This window comes from Colossoma macropomum, unplaced genomic scaffold (assembly GCF_904425465.1).
Source record: "Colossoma macropomum unplaced genomic scaffold, Colossoma_macropomum, whole genome shotgun sequence".
Classification (NCBI taxonomy): Eukaryota; Metazoa; Chordata; class Actinopteri; order Characiformes; family Serrasalmidae; genus Colossoma; species Colossoma macropomum.
Genome location: NW_023495878.1, coordinates 804,402 through 817,500, shown reverse-complemented (window position 1 = coordinate 817,500; position 13,099 = coordinate 804,402). Strand labels below are relative to the sequence as shown.

General features: G+C 39.5%; 1 protein-coding gene across 1 annotated transcript in view; it reads right to left on the bottom strand.

Annotated features, from left to right (window-relative positions):
* The window catches only part of mkln1 (muskelin 1, intracellular mediator containing kelch motifs), a 41,218-nt gene extending 37,061 nt beyond the window's left edge, over positions 1 to 4,157 (bottom strand). The window contains exons 1-2 of the mRNA XM_036563829.1: positions 4,051 to 4,157; positions 2,697 to 2,766 (exon numbers count right to left, since the gene is read on the bottom strand). Coding sequence (XP_036419722.1) covers positions 2,697 to 2,766; positions 4,051 to 4,130 — 150 coding nt within the window. The 5' untranslated portion in view covers positions 4,131 to 4,157. The remainder of the gene's footprint in view (positions 1 to 2,696; positions 2,767 to 4,050) is intronic.
* Positions 4,158 to 13,099: the final 8,942 nt, after the last annotated feature.

Genomic DNA, 13,099 nt, shown 5'->3' with positions numbered 1-13,099 from the left:
TATTACAATCCATGAAAGATCCACCCAAAAAGAACCCGTATGACTTTTTAGAACGCTCTGCTTCACGTGTATTTAAACCTGCGTGTGGAAATTGAACAAATGTCCCTCAGTGCAATGATGCAAGCCGCCATGTGATATTTTGGCCAATCGAACACAAAAGGAAGTCTCAAACAAAAGATGCAGAGCTCTGTTTGGAAGCCTGTGCACAACACAGTGTACAAACTCAAACCACCACATCTTATTTGCTCAAAAGACATTTTGTTTTGCTTCAAAACGTCAAGGCTTCCATAAAAGTAAGAACTCAGAGCCTAGATCAGGGCTTTTTTACAGTGCTACAGTTTTGACTGCATTTGTGACTGAAATATCTTCTGTGCAAAGGATATTCATTCACTCGCACACGTGAGATTGCACTGCTAACATTAAGTTTTGTCTAGGAAACAAACGTTTGTTTGTAGGATCCCCTGTGGGCGGGGCTAATGTTCAGTGTGGAGCGTGGAAGCAGACTGTTAACCAGTCCAGTGCATGCAGGGGTGGGACAATTCATACATGTAGAGAAATGCTGGAAATTAATGATTAGCCTATAGAAAATGATAATTACTTCATAATAAGCACATACACTTAATCTATAAAAACAAAATAACAAGAAGTGATACATTTATTCTAAACAGTTGTGAAGCTACCAATCACACGCAAACTGCTTTTTTGCTTTTCTGTCACAGCTGTGGAAGGTGCTCTTAATAAAGGCAAATACATAACAACTGAGGGCAAGTTTGACATGTGGCGGTCATTTTCAGTTGTGACTTATGCAGATGGAAACCAGCTATACCAGACTGCGGGTGGGAGCGGGACAAAACGTTTGGATTGCTAACAGTGGGTAAGCTAACAGTGACACAGGAACATTAACTAGAGTAAGAAACACTGAAAAGATATTTTTTAACTTTAAATGTTACGCTGACAAGCCAACATCTTGGCAAGTCATCCACTGAGGAGAGAAAACCCTGTCAAGAGGACGACAAGTCACACTTAGCATCTATTACTTTACCTGTTTACGGCTGATGTTATCTCAAACGCTAGCACAGCTGGTGGGGCTGCCTCCTCAACTGACCAAAAATAAATAAAAATCTACCGATTTAACCCACAAGAGGTAAAAGATTTTCCTTGATTTTCCTTTATTCAGTATGTTCTGTTGGTACTGTCAAGCAGCAGGTGAAAACCTGAGAGGCAAAACACCCTGAACACTTAAGAAGGGTGGCTCTTCAAGAGCTCCTTACTAAACAAAATGGTTCTACATAGAACCATGAACACTCAAAGAACCTTTTACATGACTAAAGGGGGTTACACTGCACAGCAAATGATGGCTGAAGAAGCTGAAATTCGGCCAGATCATAAAATCCGGTCAGCTCTGACCAAATCAGGCTTAAAAACAAGCTAAAATTGCACAGCGTATGCCCCGCTTAACGTGATGAACTGTGCACATGCAGGTAATTTCAATGTGTTTACACTAATGACAGATATGGGTCACTTAAAACATAATTGTGGACAATAACAAGAGCAGATCTGAGTGAAAAATCTGAACTGTGCAATAAGGCTTGTAATGTGAATGCAGCCTTATAAATAAAGATCAAAGCAATGATGTGATGACATTATACTGGAACAGTGTCGAACTGACCAAATCCTCAATGCCTTAATCATGCACTGTACATAATATGAAGACTAGAACTTGTAGGCTGACATCTGGATTAGTACCGCACAAACAATACTCATCACTGACCATGTCTGCTAGCTGTCAATTTTAAGCCTTGTAATAATGTACCCATCAGCGTGACCAACAGGACTCTGTCAGTAATTCAAATATGCTCTATTTTTACTTTAGCTTGCTTCTTTCACTTGCTTTAATTGATTTTGCATTCACTTTGTATTTTCATATACTCTGCATTATAATACCTATTTTGCCAGTCACTCCTCTTGGCTAAAAGAGCTTACACTCTGTCTTCCGATGACAACACATACACAATTTTAAAATGTAGAAACTGGGAAGAGATCCACCTGGCAACATTTGCTTGTAAAGGGTCTCTCTCACACACACACACCCACACCCATCTATGTCACTTATCCTTCTGGGTTAGAGGGTTACAAATGCAATAAAATGAATAAAATGTAGACATTTTAGCACAGCAACCCAGCATCTGCTAAACATTCCTATCAAACTACAATTGACAAACCATTTATAAAGAGGCAGATATCAAGCAAGATCTGATCATGTGTCTGTTTTCTATTCTTTTATTTTCATGGTGGCGAATGTAAGAGCAACAAGGCACTTATATCCCTGCAAATTTCTGTACAAAAAATGAAAACTTGCATGTGTAATTTTGTGCCACTGCAGTGTGAAACCAACCAAATAAAAAATATACAATGTCACAAAAAAAACAATTCTACCAACCCATATATATATATATATATATATATATATATATATATATATATATATATATACACATATATAGCTGTGTGTATGTGTGTGTGTATATATACGCTATCCAGCACAAATCTAAGACCATAAAATCCAGCTACACAAAGGGATTCTGACCATGAATTGGAAAACAAAAAAACACTGCCAAATAAAAAGTGTAAGGCTGATCTACACCATTTGCCTGTATCCGAGTTCATTATGACTGTGCTGAATGTGGTCCATTTACCTGTGGAGGGTAATTGCTTTCAGACGACCACCTGGAAGACTGGTCACTGGGCTTGTCCACCAAAATGTTCCTGCGGGTAAAAGAAAGCAAAGCATGACCAAATCTGATATTTGGTAACATGACTTACAATACAGTTACAGAGCAACTATAAATTTGCAGAAAATATTACACTTTTGCTTTAACAGCATGCAACTTAAATTAGAAGTGACAGCTCAGTACAGTACAGGTGGCACTTCACTATGTAATAAAGTGAGCTACACTCACGCCAGCTAGTTAGCATGACAATTATATATATTAATACATTCCTGTTTAAGCTTTTGGTCACATTTAGGCCACGGTTACACAACTTAATCTACTAACTTGTGTGATAATAGCCTACAGCGGACAAAAATAGACAGCCAAACGCTAGCCACTGCTTAAGGTGTCACGTTACTCCTCCACTAATAGCAGCTCAGTTAGCTAGCAACATCCGTGGAGGACCAAGAATAAAGTAGGAGGCTGAAAGTGGATTCCTATTCGCCAGCTTCTTTCTCAAATTCTCCCGTTCCACCTTAAGTGACGCGCCAGAATGTAACGGCTGCACCTTTTTAAGGTGGAACGGGAAAATTCGAAAAAGAAGCTGACTTCAGCTTCGTAAATGAAGTCGAGGCTGATGTCAGTTCTAGCTACGGATATATTCTAGCCTGTGGCCTAAGCTCATGACTAGAACTGGTGAGGTTAAAAAACAAACACTTTACGATAAGAACGTTGCATTGCTTGAGCACGCTAATTAACTTAGCTAGCTATATGCTGCTAAGCTAACGCTAACGTTAGCCAGCTAACTTGGCTGTCAGTTTGCCGATTCCCCGTCAGGCAGAACGCTTCGGGTAAAATAAGATGCAAAATGCATAATTTGGTTAAAAATCCATTAACCGACCAGTATGTTTTCCTATTTAACTAAGCACTTTACCTAGCTTGTGTCAGAGCAGTGCACCAGGTATTTAGCTAGCTAAGTTAGCCTGCCTGCTGATAGTCTATATTGAAAAGGCTATGCTGCTAACTTGGCTAACTGAGCTCATTTAAAAAAATAAACAGATGTCTGAGGAACAACAGCACAGCACCGCTACAGCAGCAGGTCGATATGTCTGCCGGCTAAATGCTTTTAGAAGCAGCTGCGTGGTTTGGTGAGCTGACCAACTAACAGCCAGCCGACTAACACAGGAGCTGGCTGGTTTAGCAGGTGGAGCAGTAACGTTAGCTACTTGGCCTCTTTTCCAAGTTAGGCCACGACTTTAATATTCCGCGTTGATTTGACATCCATGTTTCAAAGGTGCGAACAACAGAGACGCGACCGGGTTTTCGTGGCGTTACTCACTCTGGTAAATATGTCGAGGAGTAAGAACTCCATTTATAAACACTGTAGGAAAGGACTCTGCTCTCGGGAGCCACCGCCATCTTGTTGCACAAATAACAAGTAGCGCAATCTACAAGTATAATAAAGTGGGAGTGACTCGCTCTTAAAGTGAGACCGCGTTAGAAAAGCGGACCAGGCTTCTCTGGAGATAAATCTCTGTCTGCTACGGAAGGACCTTTTTCCGCAGCTGGAGAAAAATATATATCCGTTTAATAGGTCATAATAATTACAAATTCCAGAATTATGATTTAGCATCTCATAAGTATGACTTGTTGCGTCATATTAATGAGATTCTATGTGATAATTATGACTCAGTATCTCATAATAATAACTCAGTGTGTCAGAATAATGAGATAGTTTCTCATAATTATAAGAAAGGAAGTTATAATTCAGATACTAAGTCATAAGCATGACGCAGTAAATCATAATTAAGAGAAACTGAGTCATCATTATGACATGCTAAGTGTGTCAGAATAATGAGATAGTTTCTCATAATTATGAGAAATTAAGTCATATGAGATGCTAAGTCATCATTCTGAGAAGGTAGGTCGTAATTATGAGAAAGTAAGTCGTGAGGTGCTAAATCATTATTATGAGATGCTAGGTTATTGTTATGAGATGCTGCGTCATAATTATGAGATGTTAAGTCATAATTATGAGAAAATAAGTCATATAAGAATACTAAGTCATAATTATGGAAACATCCTCATTGTTATGACTAATAAAAGTACTGTTACTCTAATTAAATAAAGACTATAGTAAGAACAAATATGACTTGAAGTAGAAATAATAATAATAATAATAATAATAGTAGTAGTAGTAGTAAACTTTATTTATACAGCATTTTTCATGCAGTAGCAACTCAAAGTGATTTAAAAACTTATGATAAAGGAATATATATATATATATATATATATATATGTATATATATATATATATATATATATATATGTATACACACACACACATATGTATGTACAGTAGTGTGTAAAGAAAGGGGAGGCCAAGTTTAAAATGGCAACAAGCTTTTTACGATCTTAACAACAAATCGTTGGTCAGTAAATTAAATTTTTCCCCTTAAATGTCGAAGTCTTTTGGGTAAACCTGCAGACAGCCTTTTACAGAAGGAAGAGTCAATATTGTTCCACTCAATGGCCTCAAACAGTTGATGAGTAATTGAAAGACTTTGCCAAACTAGTTTGTGTTTAATGTGAGACCAAATATTCTTTATATAGTTTAAATCTGGACTGGATGTGTATATGGTTCATATATACTCATATACAGTGCCCTTCACAAATATTAGCAGCCCTGGTAAACAGGCTGTAATTCCCTATTTAGGTAGTCTTTATTGCTCATCCTTTTGATCTTTCATTCACAATAAAAATCTAACCATTTATTTTTTAAGTACATAGTATATTTCAGTAAACATCCTACTTTTCACTGCACCTGTTAGTAGTATCTGCATGAATGTGTTGTAACTTGTTATTCTGAAGTGAGAGAAAACTCAGTGACTCATATGTACAATTTGTGCGCGTGTGTGTGTGTGTGTGTGTGTGTGTGTGTGTGTGCATATGCAAATTAATTCAAATTAATGCAAACCAGTCCTATCACACCTTTCACTAATCCCGGCCCCTAAATACCGACTGTCCAATCGTAGCTTAGCAACTGTAACTAGGCCTGTACACCTCTGATAAGTTTTCCCAACATGCCAAAATGTTCTGTGAGGAATCATGTTTTAATCACACACCAAGCAATATTCTAGCAGTTTGAAGAAGATGGAGTGAAATTTGACCAAGAGCTGTAGGATATAGATTAAGAAAACATTGCCTCTTAAAACTCACAGAGAACAGGTACAGGTAAGTTGGCTAGCTGCTATATACTGGAGCTTCTCCCTTTTTGTTTAGCCTCTGTCCCTATACTTTGAGCACATTGACGCTGGTGAGAGAACACATTAGCTGCGTTCCAAAAGCTAGACTGCAGCCAAGAAAGGTGAGTCTTCAGTAGCACTGTGCTATGAAGGTTTTTCATTTGCATAAGAAAAAGAAGCGGTCCGTCAAGGCCACTTGTCATGTCATCGGAAAGGAGTCAGCATGTAGAATTTTATGGTGAAAATACCACTGTTGTGAATAATAGTAAGTTGGCAAGCAATAGCTAATGTGAATGATAATGTAATGTGGCAGACAAAACATAAATTTGTGATTAAATCATATCCTGCAATCTAAAATATATTCAGCTTAGGTTCATTTCATACCCTGCATTTGATCAACACCATTTTCAATAGGGTACTGTATATTTTACTGGCCTTTTAAAACAATGTATAATAGGAGCTTTCATCACCTGCCATTTCTCTTTGGTTGTGTTCTAAATCTCCTGCTACATACTGTTCGCGTACTGATTGTGCCAAATATTCGCAACTCTGGCCAAATATTCCAAGTCAAGTCAAGTCAAAGTTTATTTATATAGTGCTTTTTACAACGGGTGTTGCCAAAAGCAGCATTGCAGAAAAATCCGGGCCCGAGCCCTCACGAGCAAGGCAATGGCGACACTGGCAAGGAAAAACTCCCTAAGACTAAGAAGAGGAAACCTTAAGAGGAACCAAGACTCAAAAGGGGAACCCAGCGGGTGGAACTGGCGACGACAAAATTGGGTAGATAATTGGGTTAAAAAAAAATATATATATATAAAAAAAAAAAAAAAGGGGAACCCATCCTCCTGTGGTCGACACCGGGTAGCAAACAGCGTTAGTATAAAATATTAGAATACGAAACAGGGAAAAACAGGTGGAGAAATGGTTAATTAGATAGTTTGAGTTTATGCAGCAGAAGCAGCAGGAGGGTCAGTTCATGCAGGTGAGGTGCAGATCAGCCAACAGAGATGGAGCTCTGGTGACTCACATGTGGTGACTCAGGCAGATGTCGCTCAGGGGCTTATATAAAGGGAAAGAGAGAGAGAGAGAGAGAGAGAGAGAGTGAGAGAGAGAGAGAGAAATTGATTAACATGACAGGTCCATGTATGGAGAGACATTAGTGAGTTAATAATGCAACAACTGATATTAGCAAAATGCTTGTGCAAACAGATCCGTTTTTAGAGTCTAGTTTTAAAAGTAGAGAGTGTGCCTGAGTCACGGACAGAGGTCGGGAGATGATTCCACAATTTTGGGGCTACGTAGAAAAATGCTCAACCACCTGCAGTGGTTTTTCTAAATCCAGGAACTGTCAGCAAGCCATTATTTTGTGAGCGGAGCGTACATGTGGGTTCATATGATTAAATTAATTCACTAAGATACTGCGGGGCCAGGCCATTTAATGAGTTATACGTTAAGAGAAGGATCTTATAATCTACACTAAATTTTTTTCTGCACGAAAATTCCAGTATCCACCCTCAACACAATCTCTTCACACTTCTCCCATCTGGCAGGTGATACAGGAGTGTGAAATCAAGGACGACCAGATTACGGAACAGTTTCTACCCGCAGGCCATCAGGACTCTGAACACCTCACACCCAGTGGCCTTCCTTCCAAACACATCACCTCGTACTCAACTGACATAAGCATCTGACAAGTAATGTGGTCCCAGAACCCGTCCCCACCAACCCCACACCCATTTCCTCTTTCCCATGAGATGACTGCTAGAACATTACACACTTTCACACACAGCAATGTGCAATTCAACAGTAGCTGCTATGCAATACACTGCACAATTGCACGAAACCACACCTGTATACACTGGCAATTTCAGTGTATCAGTTTCTATATAATAGGACTGTTTTTTTTTAAACTGCGCATATGTATATGCACACATACATACATACATGTATATGTATTTATGCTTCTTTTATTTAGTACTTAGTATTCATATAGTGTTTGTATAGTAACTTGCAGTCCAGAAGGTATATTGCAACTGTCTGTTTCTCTGTGCATATGACAAACTCTTAAATCAGAACACTCTCTGATATACTGAATCTCAAAATACAGCAGCAGGAAATAACCACTGATGCAGCCGCCAGGTGAGCTCCAAACACTCTAATAGCTCCCGATTCAGCCTTCTATGGATACATAAATGTATTGAAAGGAAATACTCTGTCCTGCTGCTGCACTCAGTGCAGTGCGGAAGCCCCATCAGATTACTCTGCTGGTCTTGAGCTGTATCTGCTATCTTCCTCTATTTAATAAAGTTAACTTACAACATTGTTAAAACAGTAACTCACAAAAGTTGGTCTCAGCCAAACAATACACACAGCATCAGCTTTTCAGGCTCACATGTCACGAGTCCCGCTGCTTATTATTCAGTCAAACTGGATCGTATTACCAACTATGAAAGTGAAGAGAATGAAATGTTTACCTTTTTGTAAACGCAGAAAAACATAAGTGTCTCTGGAAATCATACAAGTATACCACACAGCCGAATCCAAAGCCAACATGTTTAAAGTTTATTTTATTGGCTTCGGAGATGAGTTCAGAACAACATCCTCCACTCTGCCATGGTATCTCTCAAAACTCATCAGGCATACACAACTCTGAACCAAAATATATCCACACATGCTAGTAAAGAGATGCGGCTAGCAATGGTTGCTAAGTAGTGGTTGGAGGGCTAGGAAAAATGGGGTGGGTTTTGAGAGGTCTGCTTAGTCTGATGCACAGCTTTTGTCACATACTGTATACTGTACTGTATACCACCATTAAGAGTATAATGCATTATGCAGTGTAAACCGATGCAGTGTACAGTATACATACTGCATGCCATAGCTGCCATGGTGTTCTCCATAGCCTGCCACCATAGCAGCAGTTTTCAAGGGGATGACAGAGTTAGTGAATGGTCAGTCAACTGATTTGTTAGACCTTATATAGAAGCAAGAAAGCTCGCTATAGCCATATATATCGCTCCTGTCAGAACAAAACCTTGTGTCCCCATTTTTGTTTTTCAGTATTTGTATTTGAAAATACCTGTTGCCCTTTACATTGTTTGTAAATTTCATGATAAATGGACTAAAAGAAATGTCCCAAAATGACTTGGAAAAAAGTCTGGTTCCACTGACTTGCATTGAAAGTAAAGTAGGTTTTTTCCCTCTCCTGTAAAGTTACCATTTTGGAGATACAAGGTTTTGACAACAGCGACATGCAGGAAAAATCAGACAGCTGTGCAAGTCCAGTAATATGTGGCTGCTTTTCCCATTGTGTTGTGTAGCTGGGAAAGCACTGTGTGGTGCATTTGACCACTGGTCTTCACCAGCATGCATGAGTACTGAGAAGCACTGAGTGGTTCTAAAATATGCAAATTTAACTTGTTTCTGAAGAATGACATTTTTTAAATAGGAAATTTGCCAGTTTTTGCATATTTTTTTACATCTGCAGCCACACAGGTCTTAAAAGAAATTGTTCATCTAAATAACATAATAACTATGGGCCTCATTCATCAATATCTTAAGTTTTTTCTTAAATTTGTTCTAAGAAAAGTCTACATCAGATTCATGAAGTGTTGTGAAACCACAGAGTTGTTCACATCTTTGTACTCTTGAGTGTGTGTAGATTCTGTTCTTACCTAAGAACAAACCCCAAATGAGAAAACACTGGTAAATGTCAGAATCTTCATGAAAACTGTGTGAGTAACTAGGTTAGTCCTTGTGTGATGTTCAGGTCTGTGGGACCCATTTTCAATGTTTATCAAAAGTAAAAATTATGTAATTTATTATTATTTCAACCTTAGATTCCTTGGCCTTTGCTCATTTTCTGTGAAAAACATATAAAATAGCACATTTTCAGTGACTCCACACTGTTCACCCTCTACACATTTATACTACACATGGTGTTGGGCTGAACCCGCAGGGAATAAAAGTGTGGAGGTGCTGTGTCCTTCACCCTGTTCTCCTCCTACATGGCCTGCTGTTAGTGTGTGTGTGTCTGTGTGTGTATGTGTTTGTATAGGTGTGTGTGTGTGTGTGTGTGTGTGAGGGTGGACTACATGGACAGGCTGCTGACTGGCTGCAGCTGCTAAAGGAGGACTCTACACTGGACACTTGTAATATTTTAAACTTTTTAAAAAAGTATCTCTACTGTCACTTAAGTATTGGAGTTGGGTACTTTATGGACAACTTGTTGCAAATTAGTACTTTTCTAATGAATAGTTTTCTAAACTTATTATTTTCCTATTATTTTACATGTTAATTTTGATAATATTTAATCATAGTGACATTGACCTGCTGTGTATTTCTCATGCCAGGAGACAAACCTCTCTTCCTCCTTCCTGTTCTTCTCTCTCTGGACACTCTCTGGACATTTTAATACAAGTATTCTTGACGGAAATAGTCCCCCCCCCAAACTGAACCACACTCTGGTTGACTTTTTTAAAGATGATGATGATGATGGGGCCAATAAATCTTGAGTTTCCCATCCTCTTATTTGATTAGCAGCTCACTAAAGCGCTCCTCTTGAGCGCACACCATTCCTCTGTTTGGCTCTGGTGCTGGTGAGTGGTCCGCTGGCAGCGGTCCAGGACTGGTAACCAGGCTGTAAGTGCTTTCCAGATCACAGGGCCAGTCCATGACCACAGCCAGAGAGAGGGCGGAGGAGGGCTGTAATCTGCTCTATTCACTGCTCTGGGGGTCTTTTACTGGACCCTGAACTTCTCACTTCAGTAGTTCACACGATCTGCAGAGCCTCCGAACACAGAGACGACCAACACAGAGGAAACAATCACTTCCAGCACAGTAACAAGATAATATTTGTTTATTAAAAGATTATTACATAATCTCTCTCTCTCTCTCTCTCTCTCTCTCTCTCTCTCTCTCGCTCTCTCTGCTTCTTTATTTTACTCAGTATTCTCTCTCTCCCTTTCTCTCTCTTTCTCTCCCTCTCACTCTCTCTCTCTGTCTCTTTATTTTACTCAGTATTCCCTCTGTCTTTCATTGTCATTATCTGGCCCATTCTTTCTTTTACTCAGTATTCTTTCATTCTCATTATTTCTCTTTCTCTCTCTCTTACACATTTTATTTCTTTTACTCTATTCTTTCTCCATCTCTCTCCTTCTCATGATCTCTCTTTTTTATTATTTTTCTCTCTCTCATTTTTTTTACTTTTTTTACTCAGTATTATGTCTCTCATTCTCTACCTTTCTTTCTCTTTCTCTATCTCTCTCTCCTTCTCATTGTCTGTCTCTCTTCTTTCTCTTACTTTTTATCCTCTCTTCTTTCTCTTTCTCCTCACTATTTCTCTCTGTATCTTTCTCTTTCTCTCTGTATCCTCCTTCAATATCCTTTCTCTCTCCTTCTCTCTTTCTCCTTCTCATTGTATCTGTTTCTCTTCTTTCTCTTACATTTTATCCTCTCTTTCTCTTTATCTCTCTCTTTCTTTTACTCTATTCTCTGTCTCCCTCATCTGCGCTGTCTTTCTCTCATTCTCTTTATTTTACTCAGTATTCCTTCTCTCATTCTCAACCTTTTTTCTCTCTCTTCCTCTCTCTCTCTCTCTATCTCTCTCAATCTCTTAGTATCCTCCTTCTCTTTATCTCTGTCTCCTTCTCATTGTGTGTGTCTCTCGTCTTTCTCTTATTTTCTATCCTCTCTCTCTCTCTCTCTCTCTCTCTCTGTCTCTCTTTATAAGTATCTGAACTGTCCAGGTCAGATCGCTCTCCATGCAGGCACAAACACAAATGTGATGTGATAAAATCAACATCTAAACCGGTGTAATAGTGCCTGACTGCCGATTATCATTCTCTGCTATCAGCCTATGAAATGACCTTGCCGCTAAAGGCACTTTGGCTCCGGTGAATCATGCCACGGATAAACTCTGTCTCTTACTGGACGCACGCTGATGTAAGGAGGAGGAGATAATGCAATTTCTGCTAAGTGCACGGCGAGCTCTTGGCAAGAATTTCTCTCGTTTACTGTAAATGGTGGGGCTCCGCTGGTGACTCGCCTAATTCATGGTCCAGCACAGTTTGTTAAAAAGTCTCTCAGCAAAATCAGTTTTTGTCTTTATTTTTTAAGGGCAGATGATCCTCCAGCCCAGCCAGGGGCTACTACACTCCTCTGTAGAAGTGTGAGTGGTCATTTTTTAGCCTGACCACATGAGACAACAGCAAGGCCCCAACCAGACCAAATACACACACAAGATAACACTACAAAAAAATAAGTGATTTAACAGCAGAGCCTATGTGAAGACTATTGGGGAGAAAACAGCTTTACTTCCTTTAAATAGTCCCTTTCAGTGGTGATATACATTGCCTGAGGCTGATCTCTAATGGCTTAAGTCATGGTATTCATCATATGGGTGAGAGAGACAGAGAGAGAGAGAGAGAGAGAGAGAGAGAGAGAGAGAGAGAGAGAGAAAGAGAGACAGAGAGAGAGAGAGAGAGATCTGAGAGGGCTGCATGATTGCTGCATGATCATGTGATGGCTGTGGTGACCTGTTAAAAACTCCTAAACCACAGCCTATCACAGCCAACCAAAATACCACGCAGTTCCTTTATGGCCGGTCTGTGACCTGTGCAAGTTTTTTCCCCACCCGTATTCTGAAAAGTCCCTCCCTCTTGCACTAAGACTGGATAGTAGTTAATACTCACAAGCAGTCCACAGGACAAAGACTGAGATTAAGGCTGTTCAATAAAGTGTAACATTACTGTACTGTGTGGATATTTGGTCAAGTAGTTGCAGGCCTTGCTGTTTTCTCTCAGACTAAATTTGTGGACAAGTTACACTTGTTTACAGGTTGTTGTTGGCTTTTGTTTGAACTGGACAAGTATTTGCCCCTTAAAGGGGAAGTCCACTGATTTTCCAAAATCTCTGTATAATTAATAGTTAAGATGTCATCCTAGTCATTCACAGTGGTTTGACGTGAAATGCTCAGTTCTAGAGTCAGAATTGTTCACAGTGGTGGTGATCAGAGGAGGGTGGGTTCCCCTTTTGAGTCTTGGTTCCTCTCAAGCTTTCTTCCTCTTGCTCTTAGGGAGTTTTTCTTGCCACTGTCACCACTGGCTTGCTCATGGGGGCTTGGATGTGGATTTTCCTGTTAAGTTG